Source organism: Neopelma chrysocephalum, unplaced genomic scaffold (genome assembly GCF_003984885.1).
Source record: "Neopelma chrysocephalum unplaced genomic scaffold, ASM398488v2 Primary Assembly neopelma1_24, whole genome shotgun sequence".
In the NCBI taxonomy this organism is placed as follows: Eukaryota; Metazoa; Chordata; class Aves; order Passeriformes; family Pipridae; genus Neopelma; species Neopelma chrysocephalum.
Genome location: NW_020897693.1, coordinates 17,227,135 through 17,254,540, shown reverse-complemented (window position 1 = coordinate 17,254,540; position 27,406 = coordinate 17,227,135). Strand labels below are relative to the sequence as shown.

Below are 27,406 nucleotides of genomic sequence, written 5' to 3'. Positions count from 1 at the left end.
AAAACTGCACCTCCTTAACAACATCTCATTCTGTTTAACAATAACTGTCTGGGCCTTGGGAAATGAGGCAAAAGGGTCTAGCATCTCTTGTCCTACAGTATATACAGGAAGGTCTTCCCCAGAAGGGTAGTGCAGTGCTGAACAGGTTACACAGAGAGGCTACAGAGCTGCCATCCCTGTAAGTCTTAAGATTGGAGTTAGACAAAGCCATGGCTGACAGTCTGATTCTGGCAATTAACAACTGTACAACAAGCAGGAGGTCAAACCAGAGGACCTTCAGAATCCCCAGCAAACAAAATTCCTGATATTGCATTCATAGGTCACAAGAGGACCTGTAATTACACAGCACTAAAACTGCAAGGAAAATAATGAAACACCATTAGTGACTCTGGAGTTCCGAAACAGACCTCTGCAGTGCTTTCTTCTCTGTTCGCAATTTACTCTCTGTATGACCTTGCAGACGTAACAAGTCTGTTCTCCCTGGATTCCAGATCTCCATCTGTAATTGCAGCCCTCCTTTTCTCCTTCCCAAGCAGTTGTGGGGGGAATATTACTTGAAGAGCCTAGAAATCACTAGGAAACTAAATATTCCTTATGCAACGCACTAGCAGCACATTTCTAACCCACTCCAGCAAGCTGTGCATTTTATAACCTTTTTTCGTTTTGCTTTTTTAAAGTTAGTGAGCAAGAAACGTAGGCTGAGAAGAAAGTCCATTACGTGGCTGTTTCCCACACACTTGAGGAACCCAAGAACACAAAAGCAGAGGTTGTTCTGCAAAGGTCATTAGCATTTCAAGCTATTTCACCAAAACTAAATCTGAATCCAAGCTCAAAGCTTCCATTTCTCCTCCCACTGCAGACACAGCATTTGCAGTTCACAGCCAAAGCCGCACCTCGCCCTCAGGTTTCTGTGTAACCAGCATGGTGCCTGAAATCAGAAATGTAAAAGCTACTGCTGTTCTTTTATCAGTTAAGATGTGGATCAATAAAAGAAGGAATCCTGTAAACTCACGTGCTGACATATCAACTTTTCCTGCTAAAGAGAAAAGGCCAAAGCAAAAAAGAAGTGTCATATTCCAGTTCTTGCCACACACAGTAAGAGCTAGCAGAAGATAAGAAATACATTTTTTAAAACTCTATGTAGCAGTTTGAAACAACACTGATATGCAACCCTGGAAGAAAAGCAACAAAACAGTTTTCAGAGTTTGCATTTGCTTTGGACATTTACTAGAAGTGGAAGATGCTCTTGAAATGGACAAATATGAGGAAGAGGAACAACAGCAGGACTACACCCTGCAGAACTCTCCAGTGGAAGAGAATCTCTGCAGCAGGTTTCAAAAGGAATGAGGAATTAGCTCCAGCAAACAAAAGAAGAGAAAAGTCTACAGTCCAAATCAAAAGACCTAAAGCAACTAACTGTTCGAGTTTCTTTAAATGTCACTAGCCAACGGACTTAGTATCCACAAAAATATTTCGGACACAAATCTTCTCATCAGAGAGACTTTCTCTGAGAAGTCCATCCTGCACTGCCTTATTCGCTGTGCATACAACCTCCTCCTAATAAAAAAAAAAAAAAGTCTAAAAGGAAAAAAATATAGACTAGGCTTTTCTTCAGTTTTCACCATAACAGCAGATAGCCTTTACTGATTCAAAAGACAGTCATCTATTTTTAACATCCCCTAGAAAAAATAAATTAAAACCCATACCCTAATGGTCACTGCCCTATAACTCAAACTGCAGAGAATAAGAAACAGTGGCTATCCTTCAAGATAGCTAGAATTCCTATTTACTGTAAATGTAAGTGTAAGATGTAAGTGTAAGATACACTTCCCTGAGGTAAAGAATAATATTACTAAACATTACTCTGAATTACTAATTTACAGAGCCATTTATATCTAAACTCCCATGCTCAACAACTACATGCAAGAGTGTCTAGCCTAGTGTTGAAAAACTAGAACAGGAGATATTACCCCGATGCCAGCTGAAGATAATTTCTGCACCCTTTAAAAAGGAAAATAAAAAACCCCTACAGATCAGTGAAGATGGGTGGCACTTGTTTTATTTCTGTACCACACACAGCCTGCTGACAGAGGGAGGAGAGCAGATGTTAGCACACTGCAGCGCCAGCGTGAAGTACTCCAGCAAGAAAGGAGAAGTTCTCAAAGTTCTCTAATGCTCTACTTTCTATTTAGTGTCAACTACCTATAGAGTCATTAGCTAATGATTCTCAGTGGATAGTTTAATTAACATTACCTGCAAAAGTGGAAGGCAAATCCCTCAGTGTATGTGTGTGTCTACATAAAAAAGGCCTCTTCTGTAAAGCAACTCAATAACCTTGCAAAAGTATATTAAACAAAAATGCGCCACAGTAAGGTGACAAGGGAAACTTAATACTCTAATTATTAACAGACTACTTTGTCTCAGCTGGAAATCTGCAAGAACCAACAAATGGTCAAAACAACTTTAAGGGTCTGGCTCAAAATTCAGGTTATTCATAATTTGTTCAGATACCATTGTGGGACAAATCAAAACAGCAATGTGGAGAATAACAGTTGGTAGGGGAGAAATAGTATTAACACTAAAATACAACAGAGCACAGAAAGAAAGCTATTACCAAACATTCAGGAGATATATGGATATTTAATAGGGTATAAGAAAGATGAAAGTTTATCCTATACTGGGTAAGACAGCCAAATCCTCTAGGATTGTCTTGTTTGCTTGTTGAAAGAAAAATTGACTAATGTAAATTTAATGGAGCAGCAATGTCAACTCTGAAAACAGAGCTAGAAATACAAAATTTTGTGTCCTACAGTTTGGAGAAAAAGACACTTTTTCGTCTGGTAACTTGGCTACTGTATTAATAACAGTGGATACAGAAGACAGTAAAGACAAAAAGAAAGCCATGTTCTGCTTTTCTATCTTGGCAAGAATTCATCTTAATATTTAGTGATTGTTGTATAAGGAAGTGAAATTAAACACACAGCATGGGATTTCTAATGCAATCTGTTGGTCTAACTGTTTCCATTGTAGTCAATATTAAAACTCCCACTGACTACACTGCCAATAGAATTAGGTCAACAATGACCATTTTGAAAGGCCATTTAATCAGAGCCAGCACCAGTAAGCCATGCAAGTTCAGAAGAATCAAATTATATCAGACCAAGCCAATTGTTCCATATTTTCAGCATTTTATCACGTTTCATGCAATCCAATTTAAAAAACTAAATTTCTATTGCAGAGGTTAGGGACTTAGATACAATAGAAATGCTAAATAATTGGTCAAGTGGCATCTACTAATATTCTTAAAGGTTGACACTGGATTCAGTTACACCATGTTCACATAGCAGAAAAAACCCCGATGTCTGAAGTACCGAGAAAATGCTAAGTATCTGTATTTATTTGCTATAAATTTTTTTAAATTGCAGGAGGTTACTTCAGAGGAGACAGTATAGAGGGCAGGAGTAGGCCCAAGATCCCATCAGGAGCTTAGAGGAGGTTACCAGAAAATGCAAATTTATTTGGCACTAGAAGTAGGTCAAGTCTGACAGCAGATCCTCTAAAGAGGGTACCTGGAAGATGTCATATGAAACTGGCCATACTAAAGCAGAAACAGATCCTGAAATCTTGCAATTAACTTCACAGGATTCACTGCTGATTTGGATGAAAACAGATTATATATGCCCTTAAAAGGAGGTACTTACAAGAGTTGCATAAAACTATAAGACAAAGTGTGTGCTATCTTTTACAAAGGGTATACAAAAAGGTGGTGAAGGGAACATTACATTTGCTGGCAGTTCTAAGAATGTGTCAATTGCTTTCCAGGACCACCCTGATGGGTAAGGGAACATACAGTGTTGGGAACACTATAATAGGAAGTTAGCTACTAGCTTTACCACTGAGAAAAGCAGCAAATACCAGATGTTAACACTTGGGGTTTTTTCTCTGTCTGATCCTGCAAGATCCTGAGCATCTAGTACAAATTAATTTAGAAAAAAATGAGGGTATTTCAAAGAAATAAGCCTCAAAATAGCAAGGCAAACACAAAATAAATAAAACCTTGACATTCTGAATATTTCAGTGAGATACAGGTATCTTAGACGACAAAAAGAAAAGCCACACTGCAAGTAATTGTAACTCTGCACAGAGACATAGTAGCTGAAATAACATCCCCCGAATCAGGAAGACTAGTCTCTTATTCAAAAATAAAGCTTCCATCCATTATATGCTACTTTACTCAAAGTCCTCGAGTCTTGGAGAAGTTGTAAACTCAACTCAGGAAAAGAGAACTACCCTACTTATGGCTCTGAGGACAAGGGTATCTCACCTAAAAGCAGGATTATGTTGAAGACAAAACATTCAAGACAACTGACTCATCTAAGCAGAGATTTATTTTCAGAAGTAGATACAAATAAGCAAGTCAGGAGTACTGGTCCTATCAAAAAGGATACAAATATTAACATTCATAGACATTAAAATTACTATTATATTATTCTTTTATATTTATATATTCTTTTATAAATTATATTTAAAAGAATATACATAATCTGGTAAAAATAAAAGTTATAAATGTAAATGTATATACCCATCTTTGAAGAATATGATCATTACTGAAGGAGAAGTACTTAAGGTAGAACAGAAGGGGACAACAAGAAGCAAGAAAATTTAAGCAAAAAGAAGCAACTGCTACATGAAAGGCCTTTCCTGGCATTAAATTTGTGGAGCAAAGTCACAAGCACTGAAAACCAAAAAAAAATGAAGAATAAAAATATTAGAGAAATTGCAAAGAGCAATACTGGCCAGCTGGAGAGACAGCAACTAGAAAAATAGCTTTTTAACACAGTAATTGATAAAGAAGTTAGGCAAGTCAGGCAAGACATGGTGCCTTTCTGTCGTTCTGTGTCCTTCTGAAGACTGAAACGCCAGTCTTTCAGGAGGAGCTGTTTCAAAGGAACACCAGGGAAAACATATATCTATTTATCGGCTAAAATGTCCTACAAAACAGCAGACTGCTGAGTTACTAATGTCTCTGCTGACTAGACGGAAACAACCCCCTCCCCAGCCTTCGTTACCTCTCAGAGGGCTGTTCAGGGGAAAATATATTTACAAGATTAAAAATGACACTTCAGAAGATCAAGTGTTTCAGAGAAGCATCACATATGAGAGGATTTATCACCTGGTCAAGAGAAACAGCAGCACTTGCCCATTAAATGCCAAGGATTAACTGCTTCAGAGAAAGACTGATTTGGAACTAGAATGAAGCACTCACTCTTTTCTAGGTGCAAGATCCAGGTGTCTCTATTTTAACCATCTCACTTTTGTGAGATGTTAACTTCAAATGTAAACATCAGGATAGCATGGAGAAAAATTAAAAAAACCAGCCTAAATGCTTTTAGAAACCCTGTGGTTTGGATACCAAAAGGCTACCATTGATCAAATCATCTCTCTTATCTACCCTATCAGAGCTTAACACTTGGTATCCCATTCATCCTGAGGCATCAGCTTAACCTACAGTCCCCTTACAGAGTAAACCTTTTTCTTTACCTCTGGGATTCCTTATTGGTCTCTCTCCACAATGACAGAGCTTGTCTCACTGTTCTGGACCTGTAGATCAAAAGCTCCATATTTAAAGCCTCACAAAAAAACTTAAGCCATTCCAATCTCTCCTTTGTCTTGCCAAGAAAACCTGGCTCCTACTTGAAGGAGTTTCTTTTGCAGAAATTGAAGATTGTCACAAAAAGGAAAAACCCACTCTGAAATACATGAGTGCAAAGTGGACAGCTGTGAAGGAGGGCAGTAAAGACCAAGACTGGCGGTACAAAGAGTCCAAGCTCTTAGTAGCTGGTGTGCTAAGGGAAATCAGCAGGTGCACTATGAATTGATTGCATTTCTGCAGATTAGTGCTCCCATTGTGCTGTGTCTCTAGTAAACAAGGATACATTCAGACTGAAAAGGTAGAGACTGGATTTAAACACAAGTATGGACTTCCTGCACAAGGGTAAGGAAGAAGTTACTGAAATAATTGTCAATCTTCAACCTCTTCCTCCCCTCTCTCAAAGTTTCCAAAAATCTTTCTGTCTCAGCCATTAGGCAAACAATATGCTTATTCTCACCATGACACAACTCCCTCCTCGAAACTCACTTTTACCACTCCACTTGAGGAGCAATACAGAGAACAGAACCCAAACCCAAACCCAAGCACACACTACTGAGCAGCCACACTGCCATAGCCATTGTCTCCTCTCTCACTGCATAATGTTAGTTCAGACACAATTGCATCCAGCCAGTTCCTAATTAATAGTCAGATATCAATGTACCAGTCAAGGTTCTTAAAGAAGCTAACAACAAAATGTACTTTAAATGAAGACTTTCCAAAAAGAAGGATGACATAAAAAAGTTAAACCAGAATGCCAGCCTGAAGTGGAGCACTGTGACACAAAAGAGACTCCCAAACCAAACACTACCATAGTATTCTCCAAAATTAATGAAAATCCCACACGAGAAACTGGAAACGAGACTCACAGCTTTAATGCGGTGACCGTCACCTGTCAAGTTGTGATCTTAAAATCTTTCAAGACAAGGCTATTGGAGGAACTTAGATTTGGCAGGACTTGCCACGATAATGTCAATAAAGCAACCAAAGATGGCAGAAGGTAGGTATGGCAGATACTCATGAATCTTACGCACTTATGAGGAGACCCTTGCAAGATGCCCATCTGAGAAACCACAACTCTTGGTCCAGAACATGCCTTACACAAAAGGATTTTAAGGTGACAAATAAATAAAGCCAAATAACACCACCCCGATCTCGTAAGCTTTCCCTAAATGATTAATCACCTCTGAAAAGCAAGAGCCTGCTTCCACAAAACCAGAATGTCCATTATGGTCTCAGGAAAACAGTGTCTACAGTTGTCATATTCTCTGTCCGGATGCTCAGTGGTGTCTTGAAAGAAATTAAAAAGATAAAGCACCAAAACAATACTTCAGGTCTGTGTGGTAAAGCCCTTCTTGTTTTCAAGAAACAATGAAGACCTTCCTAGCCTGTGACAATACGCACAACTGAATGGATCCACTCCAGCACAGATCCTCCTGGGAGGAAAGCAAAAAGGAAAGAATAAAATGGGGAAAAGCTGCAGACATTAAGAGTGTAATCTCCAAGTTCTTTCACATCTATATTCTACCAGGCACCCCACTCTCAAAAGCAGACAGAGGAGTCAGCCACAGTCACACCTTTAGCCTTAGCTTGAAAGCCTTTATAGAACTGTAGTGAAGGATTAGAGTCAGGCTTTCAGACAGTGAGCTGGTGCGCTGCCCCATGTATCTGCTTTTCAGTCTGACAGATGAAACAAATCTGTATTTCTGTATTTGCTCCCTCACTTACTGCAGACAAAAAGGGACATAGATGGCCAAAATTCATCTTCAGAAACACCTTCACATTCTTATTATGGTGACAAATTTAGAATTACAAATGAAAAAAAATTAGATTGCACTATCCAAGGAGTCCTGGAAGTATCACCAACAGCCTTCAGCATCAAAAAGCTGTTCTAGACTAAGGAAGTGCCTAGAAGAGATCCAGTCAAAATCATTGAAAAAATCAAAAGAAAATAATTTAGCTCTAAAAGTCTAAATTTACTATGTGATTTAAACATAAGACACTCAAATAAGAACTTGAAAGGACTTGTCTACAAAGAATCTGTTTTTACCAGTTGTGATGGAAGACTAAAAAATGATGTCATTCTCCATTCAGAGATTATTATTCCAGAATTCAGAAACCCTTTTAATTTTAGCTTAGGATTCTGCTAAAGCTAACCTTAAAACCCTAATATTTCAATCTGTATATATATTACAAACTGTATTAAATGCTTTCATGCAGACATGACTAAGTTTAAATTCGACAGTTGCATTCAATAAGCAGTAAGATTACAACAGTGACAGGTTAAGCACAGGCAGCATGTGTAGAGAAAGAACATCTTATTAGACCAAAAAACACAGGTATAGCGTGTCTCCCCCCTCTTCTTTTCACAAAAGCTGATGTAAAAGAACAATATTATTAATACCTATAAAAACCATTACTTCACATTCTTATACCAACACTACTGCTGTCACAAACTAAATATATTTATGAACGAATTCACCATTAGACTGAGACAAAGGAGAGGCCTTAATTTAAATTTAGAGGCCATATACACACAAACAGTGCATAGGTCAAGTTTTTCATGCCCCTTACTAGGTCACTAGCCAAACAAAATTGAAAAGATACAAAATGAATCTTTCAGGAGAAAAACACCCTCAGAATCCCACAAAAGATGAGAGCAGAGGAACACTCATCTCCCAGGCACTCTGTACAAGCACAGGGCTCGCTCCTTGCCCAGAGCTCTATGAATAGTAAAACCAACTGGTGTTTAATGCTCCTTACATCTTTCTCCTAATCTCTGGGAAAAGAGAGGACTTTTACCAAATACATTAAACAGAAAAAGATAAAGCACCAAGGCAATTTGCTTTGGCTTTTACGTAAAAAAAAATAAATCACTGGATTCCAGGAGAAAAGCATGAGCTGCAGACAGCTACAGTATCAACTCCCTGTCCTATATCAGATCTGGAAAAGCAGAGAAGTCAGAGCATCTAAACCAGGGCAAGAAATACATACATGAAGAAATACACGACTGCACAGGTAAGCAAGTACAGAAGGAGGGATACAGGAGCCAAAAGGAGAAGCAAGATCTCTGTGTAAGAGATTTAATTGTGAAGTCTCAGCAGAAGAAATCAAATGAGTCACAAGACAAGTTCCCGCTCTAAGGACCCCCGCACAGCAGCTCTCTCTAATCAGCCAGGAGAAATAATGAAGCAGAGAAGGAAAAAGACAGCAGGTCTTGAATGCACAGACCAGAATTCAACATGAAATATTCAACTAACAAATTCAGCCACTGCACATTAAAGAATAAACACTTCTTTTTGCTCAGTATGAAATACAACCTTAGCACAGCTGATTGGATTGCTTCCCTGACTGGGTGCTCTTACTGTGTGAACATTATCTGCAGGGGAGCACACTTCTCTGCAGGCATTTGCCTGGCTCTGTGAATGAAGAACCTACCATCTTTTATTTTTCCAGCAGAACAAGCCGCCACAGATGGATGAAATGGAATAATGAAAATAGGAAGGTCTGTGCTTGCAACACACCCACCTCACAAAACAGGCCCAGCAGCCACCACATTTCTGCTCTTCCAGACCACAAAGCTGCCTGAGAAAAGCTACTAGGCAGTGACTCTTTTGCATTATCTCCCCTCATTTACATTTTACCCAAACAAGGCCACAATGACAGGGAAAAACATTCACTCACCCGTACTTCAGAATATTTAACTGCTGAAGCATGAAGTGACAGCTTCCCAGAACAACTTTCTAAGGAAAAAAAAGTCTACCACCACTTAGAAAGGGATTGATATCTTGCTTTGGGAATAGCTTGTGTTACTAATGTCCTTCATAAAGGGACTTCACCCTGAAACAAAGGACATGGAGCTTTAACAATATGCCATCTCAAGTATGTGCCACTGCAGCAAGTGACCATGCAAGTTAAGATGGCAGGTAAGTTGACAGCATCCTTTGCTGGCAACTGTAACATAACAGTCTGGATTTTTGTAGAGTTCGCAGCTCCCATCAAACACACCTCCCTGCTACACTACCATCATAGACTACTTCTACAACCATGCTCAGAATTACCCTGTTTTAATTGCAATATGCACAAAGGGGGAAAAAAAGATCAGTGAAATATTTAAAAGTATCCAGGGAAAATCCCATACTTAAAAGGAAAAGGAAATTACTGAAGACAGCCTAGAAAGATCATATTCTCTTTTCTGCATTGGATTCAAAATACATTTTAATCTAAATTCCTCACTTTGACACAGGAGGCCTTTTTATCTCCTTATAGGAAACTAAGCCTTAACACAGATTCACAATCACCAAATCTTAAAAAAAAAAAACAAACCCACAAACCACCAAAACAAACAAACAAAAACAACCAACTCCCTCAAGGCCCCCAAAACCAACCAACCAACCAAACAAACAAAAAAAAGAAAAACCAAACACACAAAAAAAAACCCAAAAGAAAAAAATTCAAAAAACCAAAACCAGCAAACCACAAAACAAAAACAAACAAACAAAAAACCCAACCCAATCACGGGAACTTCAGCTAATTTGACAAAGTTATTAAGATAGAGCAAGTAAAAGCAACGGGACATGTCTGACTGTCTTCTACACCCTTAGACCAAAGAACTAAGTCCTGCAAAGCCTCTTAGTGGTTCCTATTCTGTCTCAAGATTTGACAGCTCTAGTAAACTCCTGGTTCCCCATCTGTTCCATGGGAGAAAAAGATTCTCCTTTTCTTTATTTAACCAGTCTTCTAAATCTGGTTGAGATAGCCTGATGTGTTGAAGGTAGCCTACAGCATCCTTAACTTTCATAATAGAAATTACAAGACCTATCTGTAGCAATCACTACTCTAACTATTGATTGACTTAACCTGCCTAAGGTGTCTTTGATTGGTTAACAGGAGGAAATCAGAAAGTATTCCTGTGCTGACCACAGACTCAAGCAGGAGGGCAAGGCAGCATGCACACTTACTCAAAATCTTCAAATTCCAGATCATTTCCCTCCACAGACGGGCTTGAGTTCTCTGAAGTGGAAGCAGAGGAGGAGGAAGAACGGAGACGGTTTTGCTGATATCGCATAGAGCGTTGTCGAATACTGTCCCTCCGGGAAAGATACTGGATCATCCTCTGAGCATAATATGCAGCAGGAGACAATCTGAGCAAGAGAAAGATATGTAGATACTCATTACACAGGTACAGAATGACAGCTAGTCCTAATTTTCCTTTTGAACTCCAAGTGCCAGGCCAGTAATAGCATATCACAAAATTGACTGCATTTTGTCCATGAGTAAGACAGAGTAAATAAAGAAAACAAGTAGAAGTAATTTTCCCCTTATACACTACACTCCTATGTGATTCCCTTGTTGTGCAAACAGAAGCACTACTTAGTACCTATAGACAAAAAGCTCATCCACAGCACAGGGATATTTGCTTTCAGTACTCCTTGGAGCTCATAGATTCGTTTATTACTAGTTCACTCAACTAAACCCAGCAAGCATTATCTATAAGAACCAAGCCCAGCCACAATGCGAACTCTGCTTGCAATGCCAAACAGCAGCAGTGTTCACATAAACATTGTAGGAAGACGGTGTTGTTCTGAGGGTGCTTATGGAGTATCAAGCAGGAGAAAAAAAGGTTTCACAGCTTTGTTTAACTACTTGGTAATCTAAACAGCAGGGATAGCAGCAATTTCATCAGATCCACTAGATAGATGTTAAGTGGAGCTTCAGAAGCCTCACATCCCACCTGAAAGGAAAACTTTCCTGTGCAATTAACTCTTAATTCTCTCTCATGCATAACCTAGCCTTTGTTTGCATCAGCTATCACACACCAGTACTACTCTCTCCATACTAGACTGGTGAAAACACACTCTCTTTTCCTACCTTGCCTATATCCACAGCTCCTTGCATACGCTTTCTGTGACACAGTTACTATCCAGTGTTAATATCCAGACACCTCAGATACTTGATTTATCATTTTATTAGCCTTATTTGGATTAGACTCAAATTCTAATTTGTGGAGAGAAGAGGAGATGACAACAGTGCCCCCCTCCTGGAAATTAGGTATAAGATGTCTATTCCTTTACCTTCTCCTCTTTTCTCATTTCATACATGTGTTTCATTTTGTTCTTTTTTATTCAAGTTACCAGCCTGGTACTTCTCAGAGTCATGAAAATACATTCTCATTTCCTGCAAAGGCACCACAGCCAAGAGACTGATAATGGAGAGAGCAGCCCTAATTTTAAATCTATAAATAAAAGTCTCAACAGCTTTAAACAAAAAATAAAACAAAAAACCTCAAACAAACAGTGAATTCTAGGGGATAGTCATATACATTTACACACTCATTTGCAATCTCAAAGAGAAGTGGCCTGTCTGCCCATCTTCAGAACAGTTTCAAACTAAATTCATTTTACAACAGACCTCACCTTCAGCCATGAAGACTTTTAAAGACACATTTAACTTTATAATGACTAATATCACACAGTTTCACTGTGCTACAATATAACCAGTGACAAAAATGCAACTCCATAATCATCTCTGATAATATGATTGATAGAAGACTTTTTATTTTTTCTTCCTTCCAAAGCTGTGCTGATTCTGTGGAAACATACCGGAAATAAGATTTTGCTTATACATAGATACATTTCACATCCACAACAGCAGGGACAGCAAATAATCACACCAGGTCTGATCAAATGCTCTGCTACTATCCCTAAAATCATATTTCAATGGAAAACTATGTTTAATAGCATTTCTAGAGACTGCTCTCTAAAGCAGTACAAAAAAAAAAAAGCACTAATACCTCAAAGGGCAGATTGTATTAATGTTGCTTTTGCTGCAGACGCCCATCAAGAACATTCAATGTCTAATTCCACCATACATTCTGGGCATGTAAGCAAAAGAGAAGGTGGCAAGAAGGAAGGAATTAGAAGTCATGTAGACACAAAGAGAGAGAGCAACTTCCCCAAGGTAAGGTCCCTGTACCTTACCAGACTGCTTATGTTGGTAAAGCAGCAAGTTCAGCAAACAGACTACAGGTACAGGGCTATAAACACCTAAGTCAATAAGCAGCAAAAGGGTAAGGGGAACCACGTACTCAGTTTGATTTTAATTCCTCCTGAATCTTTTATGCTCTGTTTAATGAGTTAAATCTCTTCATGCTTACATGAAGTAGAAGGCATTGATGTACAAACAGAGCACTTCTCTCTACTCCCCATAAGACTTAAATAGACCAAGTATAAAAAAGCAAGGCATTACAGAAGCACACTCATAAATGAGGAGCTGTTCTCTTCTTTGGCCTTTTCCATAAGCCAAAGCCTCTGTGCACACCTAAAAATAAGTCTACAGCATAATATGTGCACATAGAGAAAGAAAAGCAACAAGCAAACAAGGGAACACTGGAAAACATCAACAGTGATCTCAGCAGTCCAGCAGAGTAACCGCTGAAACTTTACTTTTTGCTAATATCACACCAAGGGAGAGTTTTACAGAAGGATACAAAGAACGAGTTTTGCAGACACTTAATCTTCTAAAATTATGCAGGACACCAGAAGAAAAAACACTATGATGCTTGTTAGAAAAACATGAAAGGGTAGGCAATAAACACTGGACATAAGGGATGACATGACACCAGATTCAGCTTCCTGACAGCACATGGTATGCACACTGGATAGACTGTGGAAAGGATTTCCAAACACAACATAAGAAGCTTAAGTCTGATACACAGAGACAAAGGTGTGAGGGATAAAATACTTTCTAGCAACTTAGATTTTTTTTCTAGAGACACTTCTACCAAACACCTCTGTGATGCTTTATACATGCAGTCTGTGAGCACCTTATTGAGTATTTCTATTAAAAAAAAATAATATAGGTGTTCTTTGATGACAGCTTTATTTAATTCCTCTGCAGATTGTTTTTTGAGGTCAGCACATATGGAAACTGTGCAGAATGACAGAACAGCCAAGCTGACGTTAAAAAAGTTCAGCAAGGCCACTGAGAAATACTGCTGCAGCCTACATCAGAATATTCATTCTAAATCCGAGGGAACTTCAAAAAAATGTTCTCCCCCCCTCACTGTTGACCTAGGTTATTCAAATATAGCACCACCACAGACAGTAGATGCAGAAACAAAACTAACACACACACACACACACTCAAAAATAAATTTTTCAGACCGTGTAATTTAAAAAAAAAAAGACTATTGGAGACAGCTTGGTTTTAAGGAGGTATATATATTTTTAATATATATTTAAAACACACATGGACATATATAGATGTTTACTTATAGATACAGATGTATGCTTATTTCACCTTTGTTTCACTTTTCCCCTTTGCTATTTACATCTCAAAGACATAACTTTACATTTCAAACTTATGATCACAGAATCAACTAAGTTGGAAAAGACCTCTGAGATCATCAAGTCCAACCTAAGACCCAACACCACCTTGCCAACTAGACCACGGCACTAAGTGCCACATCCAGTCTTTTCTTAAACACCTCCAGGGATAGTGACTCCATCACCTCCCTGGGCAGCCCATTCCAGTGTCCAGTCACTCTCTCTGTAAAGAACTTCTTCCCTATGTCCAACTTAAATCTCCTCTGGTGCAGTTTAAGACTGTGTCCTCTTGTCCTGTCACTGGTTGCCTGAGAGAAGAGACCGACTTCCACCTGGCTACAACCTCCTTTCAGGTATTTGTAGAGAGTGATGAGGTCTGCCCTGAGCCTCCTCTTTCTCCAGGCTAAACAATCCCAGCACCCTCAGCTGCTCCTCATAGGACTTGTGCTATAAAAAAACCCTCAAAATGCAGTAACATTCCTTTTAGTCACTTCCCGAATTTCTAACAAGTTAAAGGGATAGTTAAAAATATCCTGCTAGCCTAGCACACCAGCAAGGCTTATGGAGAAGGACTCAAATCCTACCCCACTCAAACTTCCAGCTCGTACTGACTATGCATCTATGAATCTCATCCTCTGAAAAGGACTGTGATATTTACCGGAACAAATCAACTCTCTTAGAAGAGGTTGCAACACTGGACTTTTCTTCCAAAGCATCTTATAAACTCAAACCACTATAGCTTCTACCACAGCCTAAACACCACTTGAACTGTCACATGAAGAGCATCGTAATGGTTAGAAGATGGCTTCAAGTAGAAAAATATTTTTGACAATTCTCCTTATGCTAGGAAATGTCTCAGGCATTGATTGCTTTTTATACGCTTTCTTGAGCTTCATCAGAGCAGACATCTGACAGGTGGGAAAAAAAAATCAGTAACCTAGGCAGGCTGTCCTTTTCTTTTTTAAAAGGCAGCTCCCAGAGAGCCAGAATCAATTCTTAAAATCTCTGCTTTATCAAGCTGCCTGCTTTGGACTACACATTTCAGAAAAGGAATGGTACACTTCCAGAAATTAGCAGCTCCTGGCATTCATAAATTGACCTGAATGTAGTAATATCTTTTAATTAACATTTGTAAAATACTATTTGCATCTTCCTAAAATCAAAATCAAACTTTCCAAACCAATTCCTTTACCTGTCATTTAATCAACTGCCATTTAGAAGCTTTTAACATTTACCAGCGTGGTTCAGACATACAGTTGCCAAGACCTTCAGCAGTCACTTAAGTTGGTTTCCCAATGACTTTACATGTAGGAGCACATTCCACCTTATTTCCATTAATGTTTTGTTTACATCATTCCTGAGCCTTTGAATTATCTTTACAAACCAACTTCACGATAAATGGGGAAAAAAAAGCCTAATGTAAGATTTCACCTCTACAAGGCTTTATCTACAGAGATAGTTAGCAAGGACTTATTTACCAGCTCAACTTTACCATCTGGTCAGTTTACAACACAGACTTTTATTTCAGAACTTGTACTTAACAGCACAATCGGTATAAAACTGTTGGTTAATGATAAAAAAATAATGAGATTAAAAACTACCACTAAAAACCACAAAACAACAAACCTCCTTCAAAAACTTAAGATATAATTTTCATGCAGTGGTATTCCTGTACTCTCCTTTACGATAAATTCTAGTAGCCTTCAATTCATGCAGCTATGCCAGAGGTTCCCTAAAAGCCTAAATCAGATATATTTTACACTTACTGAATTTTCCTCATTCATAGCTTTGTTAAACTCATCTAAAGAAAGCTTATTTGTCACGATTTATTCTTTGAAAGCTTCCAAAGCTGCTTGCTGTTCACGATTCCATCATTTCTTCTGACACAGTCTGTGGGTCACATAATCCCATCTGTTGCTTTCTTAATACACTAAGTAGAAACTGCAAAGATCACTCCTTTCCATTTTTGATAACTCTGCCACGTTTGCTTTTTCTAGTCCTCTGAAATACTCCCACCTCTTTTGAAGATTAAGTAGCACTACAGGTGTTTCTATGTCTAATGTCAATGATTCATGACTCTTTAGAAATAACTGCCAGTATTTTGTTCTTAGTGAAGTATACATAACCTCCTGGTTATGCTCTCTCTCATACAGATACATTTACGGAGACAGTTCATTCTTCAAAGCATGCTGTCTGGTCACACCAGCTCCCAACTGCCTTTCCTGAATTCCCTCTTTCTTCTGAATAGACTATTTGTTTTTTCTTCATTTTTTTTCAAAAGAAATTTTGAATCCATTGATATATCTCATTTACTGTTGGGCCTGCTTGTCACCTAGTGTTCTCCATTCCAAATGATTTCAGGAATCCTTATGTGCTTACTTCAATAGTAATTTCTTCCTCTTTTCCTCATTCTCCCCCAGACTTAACAGCTTCTTCTCACTTATTTTGCACTCTGTCCCCATGGCAAGCCATTAAAGAGGAGATGAGCCCAATATGAGAACCATTCTCAGAGGATTTATACTCAGGAGTTATACCAAAGTTATACTTTTGTCTATAAAGCTTAAATGCATTTAGAGTGCATTTAACTTTTACCTGGCTGGATCTGGGTAGATCGGATGTTCCCGGGATCCTGCTCCATCATAGCGAGATAATGAAATGAGGGAAGACTCCAGCAACCTCCTAGAAAGGAAAAACAAACTATAAAGTCAAAGACCATTCAGGAACATCCCTCCTGTTTATGCCCTACTTTCTGAAACCTCTTAAGACTATTTCTATGATTAGTGCAGAGCATTCCGCAACATGCTGAACCACTCACTGATGGCACAAGTGTTTTCACCACATAGCTATTCAAAGTGTAATATTCTCACTGCACAGAAGAAAGAACACCTTGTGTAAGGAAGAAGAGTGGTCCCAAATCTGCTTCCAAGTTCCAAGAGAGAGATGCAGATGTCACTTCTCCTTTAGAGACAAGCCATCCAAATTTGTCAAGTCCATAAACACTACCACTGCATTGGCCATCTGTAAAATTCTTACCTACATAAAGGTGGCTACACGTGGAATGTGCCATGGAGCATGGAACAAAGAACACACCTCTGCATATGGACTTTAAGGGCACCACTGGTGTTTATTCACAGTAAGATATTCAATCTTAGCCTTAAGGCTCTGAAAGAGAGGTTTTCAGCTACAAAAAAATGTTCTATTCCTCTGTATTTTTATCAGTCACAGGGAGAGATACCAAATATTCACTCAAGAAGTAAATGTATGCAAATGCAGCGAGAGAGCCTGAATATGTGAGAAGTGAGTCTGAGTCATGAAGGCAGCAGAATCAAAAGTATATAGCAGGAACATGTCGTCCACCCTGGCTTCTACATGTACCTCTATCTAGCTTCTGTCATAAAGCAGAGAACAGTATTGTTTCAAGACTGACTCATGGCCTGTTGCAGCCATTAGATTAACACAAGAGAGATGATTTGGGGCACGTATAGAAAGTGAAAAACCAACTGCCAAAGTTTATAAGACTGCTGAGTTCCCTTTCAAGTCTTTCTGCCTCAGAACTGCTAAATTTTGTTTTCCAATCTGTAACTTAATGAAAACTGTTGAGGTTTGAAACAAAGAGGTCCAACATCACATCTGTTCTATTCACACACACACAACTGTCAAGAAAGATTTGAATCTCTCAGTCTTAGCCCCACACACTCCTAATGCATGGTTAGCATTTGTGGTGCAGGATAGCAAGCATCAACACAAGAAGCAGGAAGAAGCACAGATAAAATCCACACCCAACTTCCCATTTCTAGCCGTATAAAGACAGTAGAATTGAAATGAGACATGTTTTTTTCCAGCAGCAGCCCACCCATCAGGATCTCAAGACAAATTTTCACTGCCTTCCAGCAATTAAAATTGAAGTAATTTTTTTTTTTTTTTACATTATAGATCTGGAATGCAGAAAACAGCAAGAGATCATTCCAGTTTTCCAGTTGGAAAGGAGTGTGTCAGCTTAAGAAACTCAGGACTTGCTACAAAGCACTGAGACTCTACAGAAGGCAAGAAATTCTGTCCTCTCTGGCACAATGTTGCTTGGCAACCATTTGTCTTATTCAAGAACAGTTATTAAATCTCTTAACTTTGAGATAAATTAATTCCCCAGGTTTCCAAGTCAAAGGCTCTAACCTTCAACACTGATAAGATATTGAGAATCCCTTGGCTCCCAAGAAAGTTGTTTTACTTCAATCCTGTCTTACCAAGCCCTCTCTTCTGCTCCAAATATATGTCAATATGCGCACAAGCAGCTAATCCAGAACAAACACTGCTACAGCTTCAAGTATACCTGAAGTCCTGAAACTTATGAGGTATACCTATCACTTGCATCATATATAAACTACTTTAATTCCTTCTGGGGGAAAGGTAGGCAGATTGAAATTAGCAGAAGGGATATTCTATCTACTCAGTCAGCTGGCCCTTTCTAAACCACTGGCTCAAGAGTTCAGAGATCAGGTTACCGCCACTGCAACACCAACACGCTTTTTGAAATCTGCTCTTCAAAGCTGCTTGTGCAGAGTGGTCCAAAACCAGCAGTCTGCAAGCAACCTGGATGTGCCAAGGCTGCCACCCTACTGGAACATCCTGCCTGATCACTGGACTTAGTCATGGAGAAAGAGCTCCCACAGCATACAGATTCTGGGAGAGCCACAACCCTAGAAACAGCAGCTGCCTCCTGACATGAGCCACCTACACACAATGCAACAGACTTGTTTGATGCCATTTCCCTTAAATGCCTAGGGTGTTCTGATAACGTGCACACACAAATAATCATCAAACTCATCCCTGTCAAAAGTCTTGGTGCCTATACACTAAACAGCCCACCCTCTTTTCCAGCCTTTCAGTATCTGTCCACTAAGTGACGCAGTAAAATCAGTGCCACAAGGGAAGATGATCGGTACATGCTGCGCAGCCCAGCAGACTCTCTTAGAAAGAAGTCTCCTGGTATTCTCTAGCCATATTTGTCTTCTCACCTTTGGAAAGGCTTTCAGCTGCCTAAAAAGATCATTTGAGGGATCACCTTCAGAAAGTAGCACCAGCAGCTGTGCTGAAGGAAATCAAAATCTATACCAATCAGAGGACACCACAACGGTGCGGAAGCAGAAACGGGACAGACATCACTGTAACAGACATCATTGCTGTGAGTCTGTCAGGAGACCCTCTGATTGGCTTGGGAACAGTACTTGGCAAAATCTATAGTTCTTGTCTTATAACACCCCATCCAATCCTTGAAATAAATACTTGAAGAATCTTGCTCTAGCACCTGGCACCTCAGAGGAGAACTGGTATGTATTACTTCAGTAAAACACAAACTAACAGTTGCCTGAGGCACAGGATGGCCAAGTGTCCAGGTAAACAGACTTCCTATAGGCTTCAACAGCCCTGTGATGCTACCTGAACAGCCTACAACTCCATCCCATGCAGCAACAGCAGCTGCTGCTGCAGGAATATCTCCTTCACCAGAAGGGCTCCCTAAGTAGTTATAGGGTTGTGAGGAGCAGGATGACACTCTGTTAAACACATTCCCGAGAACCCTTTCTGAGGCTGCGCAGTCTGAGTTGAATTGTGTCAGCTAAGATGGCCTTTCCAGCAGACAGTTCCGAGCCCGCCAAGACCAAACTCAGCTCCTGCACTACCTCACACTGAGGCATACAAGCCACATACTAGGGCCACATCCAGATCAGGTGGACAAAGATAATTCAGTTAATAGTAACTGCTAAAAGCTATATGTGATTTTATGGTTAATTGATAGATCTTAATTGTCCTATAACTGTGCCCTTTCAGATCTCAGAGTAATGAACCAGGGGATATAAATACACACAGTAGGAAAAACTCAAAACAAGGCAACATGCAATCTCATGAGATCCAGATGGACCATCTCTGTACTTAATGCTCCAGAGAATAATAGTATCCGTACTGAAGCAGCATACTAAGCACAAATTAAATCTATTATTTAACTAACTAATTCTAGACTGAGCCCTTGTGACCCAAAGTTACAGATCCAAATGCATTTGGTACTGAAAAATGGGTTCAATAATAGATACACTGCTATAATCGTCAATAAAGTGTCCCATCTGTGACACTGGTAGTGTAACCTACTGTCTCCCAGGAAGGTGTAGATAAATATTTTTAAAGTAAGTCATGCTGCACTCTACCAAGTCTTAGGTGTCACATACAGCTTTCACCAGCCAAAGTCCCAGAAGAGACACAGACTCTTTTCAGTAAGCATAAAGTGTAAGGTAGCCCAATATCATGCCACAGTAAATGCTAAGGTTTAGCATTTCTGTTAAGGAGCATAAACATAATCCATGTGTGAATAAAAGCAGCTTTGTTACAGAAAACTGCTAGCCACTAAACATCTAAGTTTCCACCAGAGAAGCGTGCAGAGAGAGAACAGAAATGCATATTGCTCGCATCTCCTTTTGAAACATTTCAGTAGACCATGTTGACTCCCGAATCTTTTCTGCAGCTTACAGCAACCTCCTCCTCTCTCACATCCTCCATTTTTGCTACCCAGATATATAACAGGCTAACACTAGGCTCTGTGGAAGCAATTGCTCCACTATCTCTGTCTAGACAATATGAAATTGTCACAAATGACATCTAAAGTACAATTAGCAGAGAAACTGCAATTTCCACTCTCCTCCCCCGCTCACCAGAAAAAAAAAGAAAAAAATCACATATTATCATCCTCCAGGTTGTCAGTCAATGTTGCAATGATGATGATTAACTCTGCTCTCCCTGAGAGATGCTTCTGCCCCAGCTTGCTAAAATAGGAGGGGGATTGTAGTTTTTTTGTTGGTTTATTTCTTTTATTAAAAACTACTACAAGATATAAATTGCCTCCGTTCAGCAGCACTGAGATCTCAGCAGACTCCTTTTCTGTCAGACATCAGTAGCTATGGAACTGCCACTCTACACTTGTTCTGCTACCCCAGGTCTGTAGCAATTGTTAGCAAAGGCGTAAAGGAAGCAAAATCCAAATTACAGGATACCTCTAGACAAAGGAGAGAGAAAAGACAGTGCAAGCATACAAGACACTACAAGCAAAAACCAGAAATTTCTCAGGAATGAAGCAGATGAATGCCAGAAGCTGCAGCTGGAGAGAGAAAAAGTCATGAAAAAAATCTCCTCAGAGCACACCAGCCATTGGACTATACCCACATTCTCCCCACAGGGGTGAGGAACACCACCAAAGCCTTTTGAGACAGAATGATTCATCTTGGCAGGATTTGAGAAGATACTCAACTGCAGCAAATTGAACTTTTCAGTAACAGTTTCTAAGGATATGCAATCCCTACACCACATCTTAGATTTGCTGTCAGAGCACATGTAACTGAGTAGCACTACTCCAAGCCACACTGAGGGAAGGGTTTTCCTCCCCATCCAAAAGGAAGGCATCAATAAACATCATTGAGGCTTAGCTTCCTTAAAATCAAAAGGGTGTTCAGTCAGCTACCATCCTCCTAAGCTGCTGCACACCAACAACCAGAGCAAATTGGTAAAATGAAGCACTCTAAGGACAGCAATCACATCCACCCCTCCCAAGAGACCCAGCCTTCAGCTATGAACAGACCTTAAAACAGTTATTCCTAGTTATCCTTTCAAGTAAAAGTACATTGACAACTCTGGCAGCTTTCTGTGACTTTCCTCCCCTTGTTTTGAATCTTCCCTGAAAAGACTTTCATATTCCTTACTGCCCATTTGGAGGTGAAAATTATCACACTACTTCATATTACATCCCTTTATCAATCCTCTAGTTTACAGCCAGCATTCAGTTCTCCTGAGCACTCGTCCCTGTGGATGTGCTCCTGTGGTTCCTCATAAAAAGGTAAAAAACAGCAACAGTTTAAAACTAGATTCCCTTCAATCATCTTCCTCTTACAGTCAGGCAATGTATAACCTAATGATAACTAGAAAGCTGAAGCATGAAAACAGCCGAATGTTCTCCAGATGCCCAATAACACCACTACCCTCCCTCAAATCCTAAACTTAATTATTAACTGTTAACAAGCCAAATTAATTCTTGGAGATAAATTATAGCCTCGATAGAACACTAGAATACTATTTCAACTAAAAATCTCAAAAAACCCAATCCACTGGCTTGGGTATTTTTCCCTTCCCTTTTCTCAGAAGAATGGGAAAAAATTATCTCAGACATCTGTATTGTGGTGTCTACTTTCAAAGAGCAAATTGAAATCACGTAAGCAGAAATCATAATGCATTTTGTTCTATAGCTTCATTTTCCATACAAGTTTTGTAGTTCTTGTCAAACAGAAAAACACTATTGCTATTCACCAGTTTCATATTCAAGCTTAAAATAAAAAAAGCAATCAGTATGCAGTTCTAAAGATTGCCTGAAAAAATGATTTCTAAAATTAAGCTCTTAACATAATCTGCTCTGATACCTCTAAGCTAACATTTCTAGACAGTTTCAGCTTTCACATGGTTATGGTTAGACATATTTAGCCTGGCATCAAGACTGGATTAAGACAGGTCAGAAACAGTCAAACAAAAGGATCAAACCTTTCTTAAGATAGTTGTAACCATATACAAGAGATAAATAACCTGAAAATTTCACTACTCATTAAAACCTCAACACTCACTTTTACAGTTCTGAGTTAATTCCTCCATTCCCCTGTTCACATCTGTGCCAAAAACTCATCCTCAATGAGGAACAAGAGTTGATGGCTGCCTTTCTTATGGGTACTCAAACCCTATTAGGCATCCTTTTCATCATCTTTTGTTTTTAAATTTATTCCACATAATGAGCAACCTTTACAAGAAAACTTCATTTCTTTAGGGAAAGCAAAGATGCAATACGTGATCATAGATACATCTCAAATGCAGCCTAGACACGTTCCAAACACAGCCTTTGTAGAGCACTTCAGCCTCTTTGTGGGAAAGAACTTGTGCTAACTCTGAAGGACAACCAGGGACAGAGAAGACATTCTTCCCAGTTAGAGGTACGGAGTTGTCAGAGAAGCAGGTTTGATATAAGGCAGAAGTTATCACCAAAAACAATTTCCCCCCTTCACTGATTTTGGGCAAGAATCCTGTAAAAAACAAGATGTAAGGATTTGTCAGTCAGAAAACAGACAGCACTTAAGGTCTTCAGCCAAGATAGGAAGAAGTACAGAGAAAAAGAGCACAATTACATGAAACAAAGAACTGTAGGTAAGAGTTTGAACAGCAGAAATAAGCACTGGGATTTGAGTTCTAATCACAACGTAGGGAGCAAAGTGTCAAGAAGAACACGTTTAACCCTTAAAAGTTTACTTTTTAAGTAAAGTTAAGTTTCAATTTAACTAGAAAGTAATCTCACATGATGAATTGTGCTACTGCACCTCTGCTCTTTGACTAGAACTTCAACTTCCATTTACCACCTGATGCCACAGGAGCTACACAGCAGCACCTTTGGAGCTTATCATAGGGAAGGTGGGTGGCTCTGAGGAAAGTGACAGATTCAAGAAGACCCAAGATTGCACTGTTAATCTACTACTTCACCTGCTGAAAAAGGCCACACATCAGAACAAAAGATTAAAGAGCGTTATGCAGAGGTCCTCATCATAGAGCACCCAGGGAATGATTAATGCGTTATTTCAACAGGCAAGAGGAAGCACACAGCCATGATAGACATTCAAAGGATCAAGACCAGCTATAGCAGCATCGATTAGTTTGGCAATAACTCCAACATGAAAAGAACAATGAAAGATCCCCTGCATTTTCATTTTGCAGGGGACAAAGCTTGAGAAGCAGGGAGGGAAGAAGAAATTTAAATCAGCTCAAGCTACTGCATTTGCTATTTTGCTCTATTGTGGCAGTTTCATACCAGTGCTCAGAACAGGGCAGGTACCTCAGCCCAGCTGAAGACAGACATCGCATTCCTCCACCTAGACCCTTAACAAAATGCCATCAGACCAGAAATTCAGCTAGAGGGTATGGGTTTCTAGTTATGATAACAGGCTTGAAAGCATGGCCAGAAGACAGCCAACACACTGAACTCCCGCAGCCTGCAGACGAGCTTTACTCTTCTGAGGGCTCTTCTACCTACCTTCATCTGTATGTCTGCTTCAAATTCTCCTTGCTCTGGGAGTTCCCAACACCACAGATTGTGTGGACAGCAGAAATCTCTGCTTACCCACACACGCAGATCTACATCAGCTTCTGGGATAATTACATAGGACTCATGTTTCTCTATAGGCAATTGAAGAGGAGGTGTCTTTCCTGAGGGGGTAGAAGCCACAGCATTATCTCCATAGGCTTCTAAGGCTATGAAAACAGAGGTCTCACCACAAATCAATCAATTCCTTTAAAATGCTCTTGTTCAGACTGGAGTAATGAAGAAAGTCAGATCAACAGATGACTGGCAGGGTAGTTCAGGCACTTAGTCCAGCCTTCCCACTTCAGGAAGATAGGGGAAAGATTTGATACTAATTCATCTCAAGCAGAAAAATGAGTCAGTTTCCTGGCAGATAATGAACCCTGTTTATTTACAGCTTTCAGTTCCAGCAGGTGCTTTCTCAAGAAGAGCAAGGGAGGGGGTCAGTTACATCATCACACAAACAGCCATTTGGCGCAATCAGTTAAATATGTACGTGGAAAATGTTTAAAATGCATGTTAGCTATTCAACAGACCAGAACAGCTAACTGGAGAAATCTAGAGTCATCACTATTTCGGTTACAGTTGTACTACTGAGACAGATCACAGGTTCTCCTCTCTCCTCTTGCTCCAAGATCAGAGAGTAGAGGCATGCTGCCCTACTGCAAGTTCTCCAGTCTAGATTCTGTAACAAGGAGCAAAGAAACGGACGGGGGCACTTTGTCCCGCTTTGTCCCGGGGCACACCACGCTGTGTGCATTTCTAAAGAGCACAAAGAATGAGTGCACAAATGCAATACATGTATAGTGACTGCACATTTAAAGATTAAGGGCTTGTATTAGCATAAAAAAGGCATACTATACTGCATCTCCAGCTCCTCCCCACACTGAAAAAAGCTACAGAGAGCTTTTAGATCAGCAAGTAGGCCTGAAATGGAAGGTGTGAGGGCCTGCCCATAACTTATTTCTTGGCAAAAAATGAACCAAATTGAAATTTAGAGATAGTTTTAATGTGACTTATCTGACAACAAGCTCTAGAAATCACAACTAGATAGTTTAAGCATGTCACAGACCACCATTAATCATAAATTGACCATCATGCCCATGACATAATACTACAATTACATGAACTCAGAGCACCTAAAACAGAAAACAGAACAGGAGCAATTGTATATGGTCAAGTGAGCTTATCTGGACGTGCTGCCCACCCTGCAGCAGCTGGATCAGGTGGCTGCAGGGAAAATATGTGCGCACAGCAGAGAAGACAGACAGCCTAAGGATGGCTTTCAAGAGAGGGAAGCTATTCACACTTCTTCCCTGTCTGCAGGAAAGTTGAGAATGGATATGTTTTATGGTATCCTCAAATAGCTATCTGTTTGAAGTCAGCTGTTTTTAAATTTCTAAGCAATCTGTGTTTATTCAAGATCTTTGTTCTATGGCCACCTCATATAGGCCTTCCTCAAAACAAACAAATAAGCAAAAACCCAACAAAAAACCCCACACCACACACATTAAAAAAAAAAAAATCAAAACCAACACACACTACTCTAGATCTCATTACTCCTCAGTAGAAGCAAAAACATAAGCCAGTTTGGGAGCACATACCTCTTCCATCCTCACTAAGAATCATCCCTGGAATCCAATTTCAATAATTTCCCTTGCTGCCACACTGTAGCAGGTGAAATTCAAGAAACAGTCCCAGAGACAGACTCTTGTAGGGAAACAGGTCCCGGAGACTGCAGAGTAACAAACTTTACTTGCTTCTTTTATAGATTAATTCCTCATCACTAGGCCTGGACCACAAAAAAGAAAAAATTCAGGAGAAAGGCAGTGGTTCGAAAAGGGAAACACCATAAAAGGTATTTAAGAAAGCAGAGTTATTTCTATACCTGCTTAGTTTGCAATCAAGCTGCCATGAGAGTAACACGGGGAAAAGAGTCTCTTTTGGTGTGCTACAATCATTGCTGTAAATTTACATTCATGCTAAGAAAAGAAAAGGTGGCTTAGGTCTCTCCGCAGTTTGGGGAAGATTGCGTATACATGCCCAGCTTTCCAAAGCACTGGGGGAAACTCCGCAGCAGGGAGTGAGCCACTACAAGAGGGAAGCACAAGGCATTATTTTTTTCCCCCTCACCAACTCTCAGTGAATAAGTAAAAGGGCTCTAGCAACCTCACATTATTCTTAAATCAGGAAACCAGCAAAGTCAGGGGGAGGAATATTTGTGCAAGAAAACAGGCACTTCTTTCACTTGTTCTTCTACGTAACTAGCAGCATATTCAAGAGCTCAAACCTCTATGACGTCAGTAAAACAAATTCTTTCCTGCCCACACAGAGACAGCAGGCTCAGTCTAGAAAAAGAAAAGTAAAAAAAAAAATCACGAAGCTGGAAGAGTAATAACCTCACAGCTTACACAGGCATTAACCAACCATTTAGATATCATGGCAGCCTCTCCTATAGTTCATGCTATGGTTAGTCTCCTGATAAAACTAATTTGCATTTTCCATTTTTAGAAAAGGCCAAACAAAGAATACTTGCCAAGTGTGTCCACAGTCTGCACCTCTCACCAATAAACACAGCTAATTATCATGTCTAAATGCTCGTGTCACCTTCAGACTATGACTGCACTTCATGTTCACAACTGACAAATTAGGTCTTTGTTCACTCCTATGCGTCCAGGCTATAAGTTACAGAAATCATTCCCCTACCCCACAGTTTTGGTCATATCCCCTCAAGCACCTCTTCCCAAACAGAAACCTAAACCTCTTGTCTCTGCTTGCAAATCCGTTCATAACTTCTGTTTGCCCCACTGTTCCTTACTAGCTGCTAAGATATTACTTATCTCTATCACCACAATTTTCAAGAACTGTAACGAGCATCTTTGTAATTATTTCTTAACCAGCCTGAAAACAGCACAGCATAAACTTTTTCAAAGCTATCACATTACACATGAAGACTACAAGGTTTGTCAAAAAATCCTTCTTTCCACAGCACAGGTAAGGTCTACACACCATAATGTTAAACAAAACACTGAGCCCAAACTACAAATTCCAGGACACAATGTTAGCAAGGTTTCCACAGGTAATGGGCCTGAACCTAAAGAGTGAGGAAAATGATGTTGGGTAGGTCTATTTAGATTAGGCAGAGTCCACATTGCCACTGATGAGCAGCCTGAGCAGCCAGCACTGGATATTGCTGCCTTTCTTCTCCACAGCTCAGGTATGCCCTTTTCCTGCTCAAGTCTCCCTTTCTCAGAGAACTCAACACCACTGCCACAATATATATTAAAT

The 27,406-nt window shown here is 39.7% G+C and overlaps 1 protein-coding gene across 2 annotated transcripts in view; it reads right to left on the bottom strand.

Moving 5' to 3' along the window:
- Positions 1-27,406, bottom strand: part of AMBRA1 (autophagy and beclin 1 regulator 1) — a 119,208-nt gene that overhangs the window by 80,044 nt on the left and 11,758 nt on the right. For both annotated transcript variants that reach the window (XM_027705594.1, XM_027705604.1), the window contains 2 exons: positions 16,570-16,656; positions 10,612-10,794 (listed from right to left, as the gene is read on the bottom strand). In XM_027705594.1, the coding sequence (XP_027561395.1) occupies positions 10,612-10,794; positions 16,570-16,656 (270 nt within the window). The remainder of the gene's footprint in view (positions 1-10,611; positions 10,795-16,569; positions 16,657-27,406) is intronic.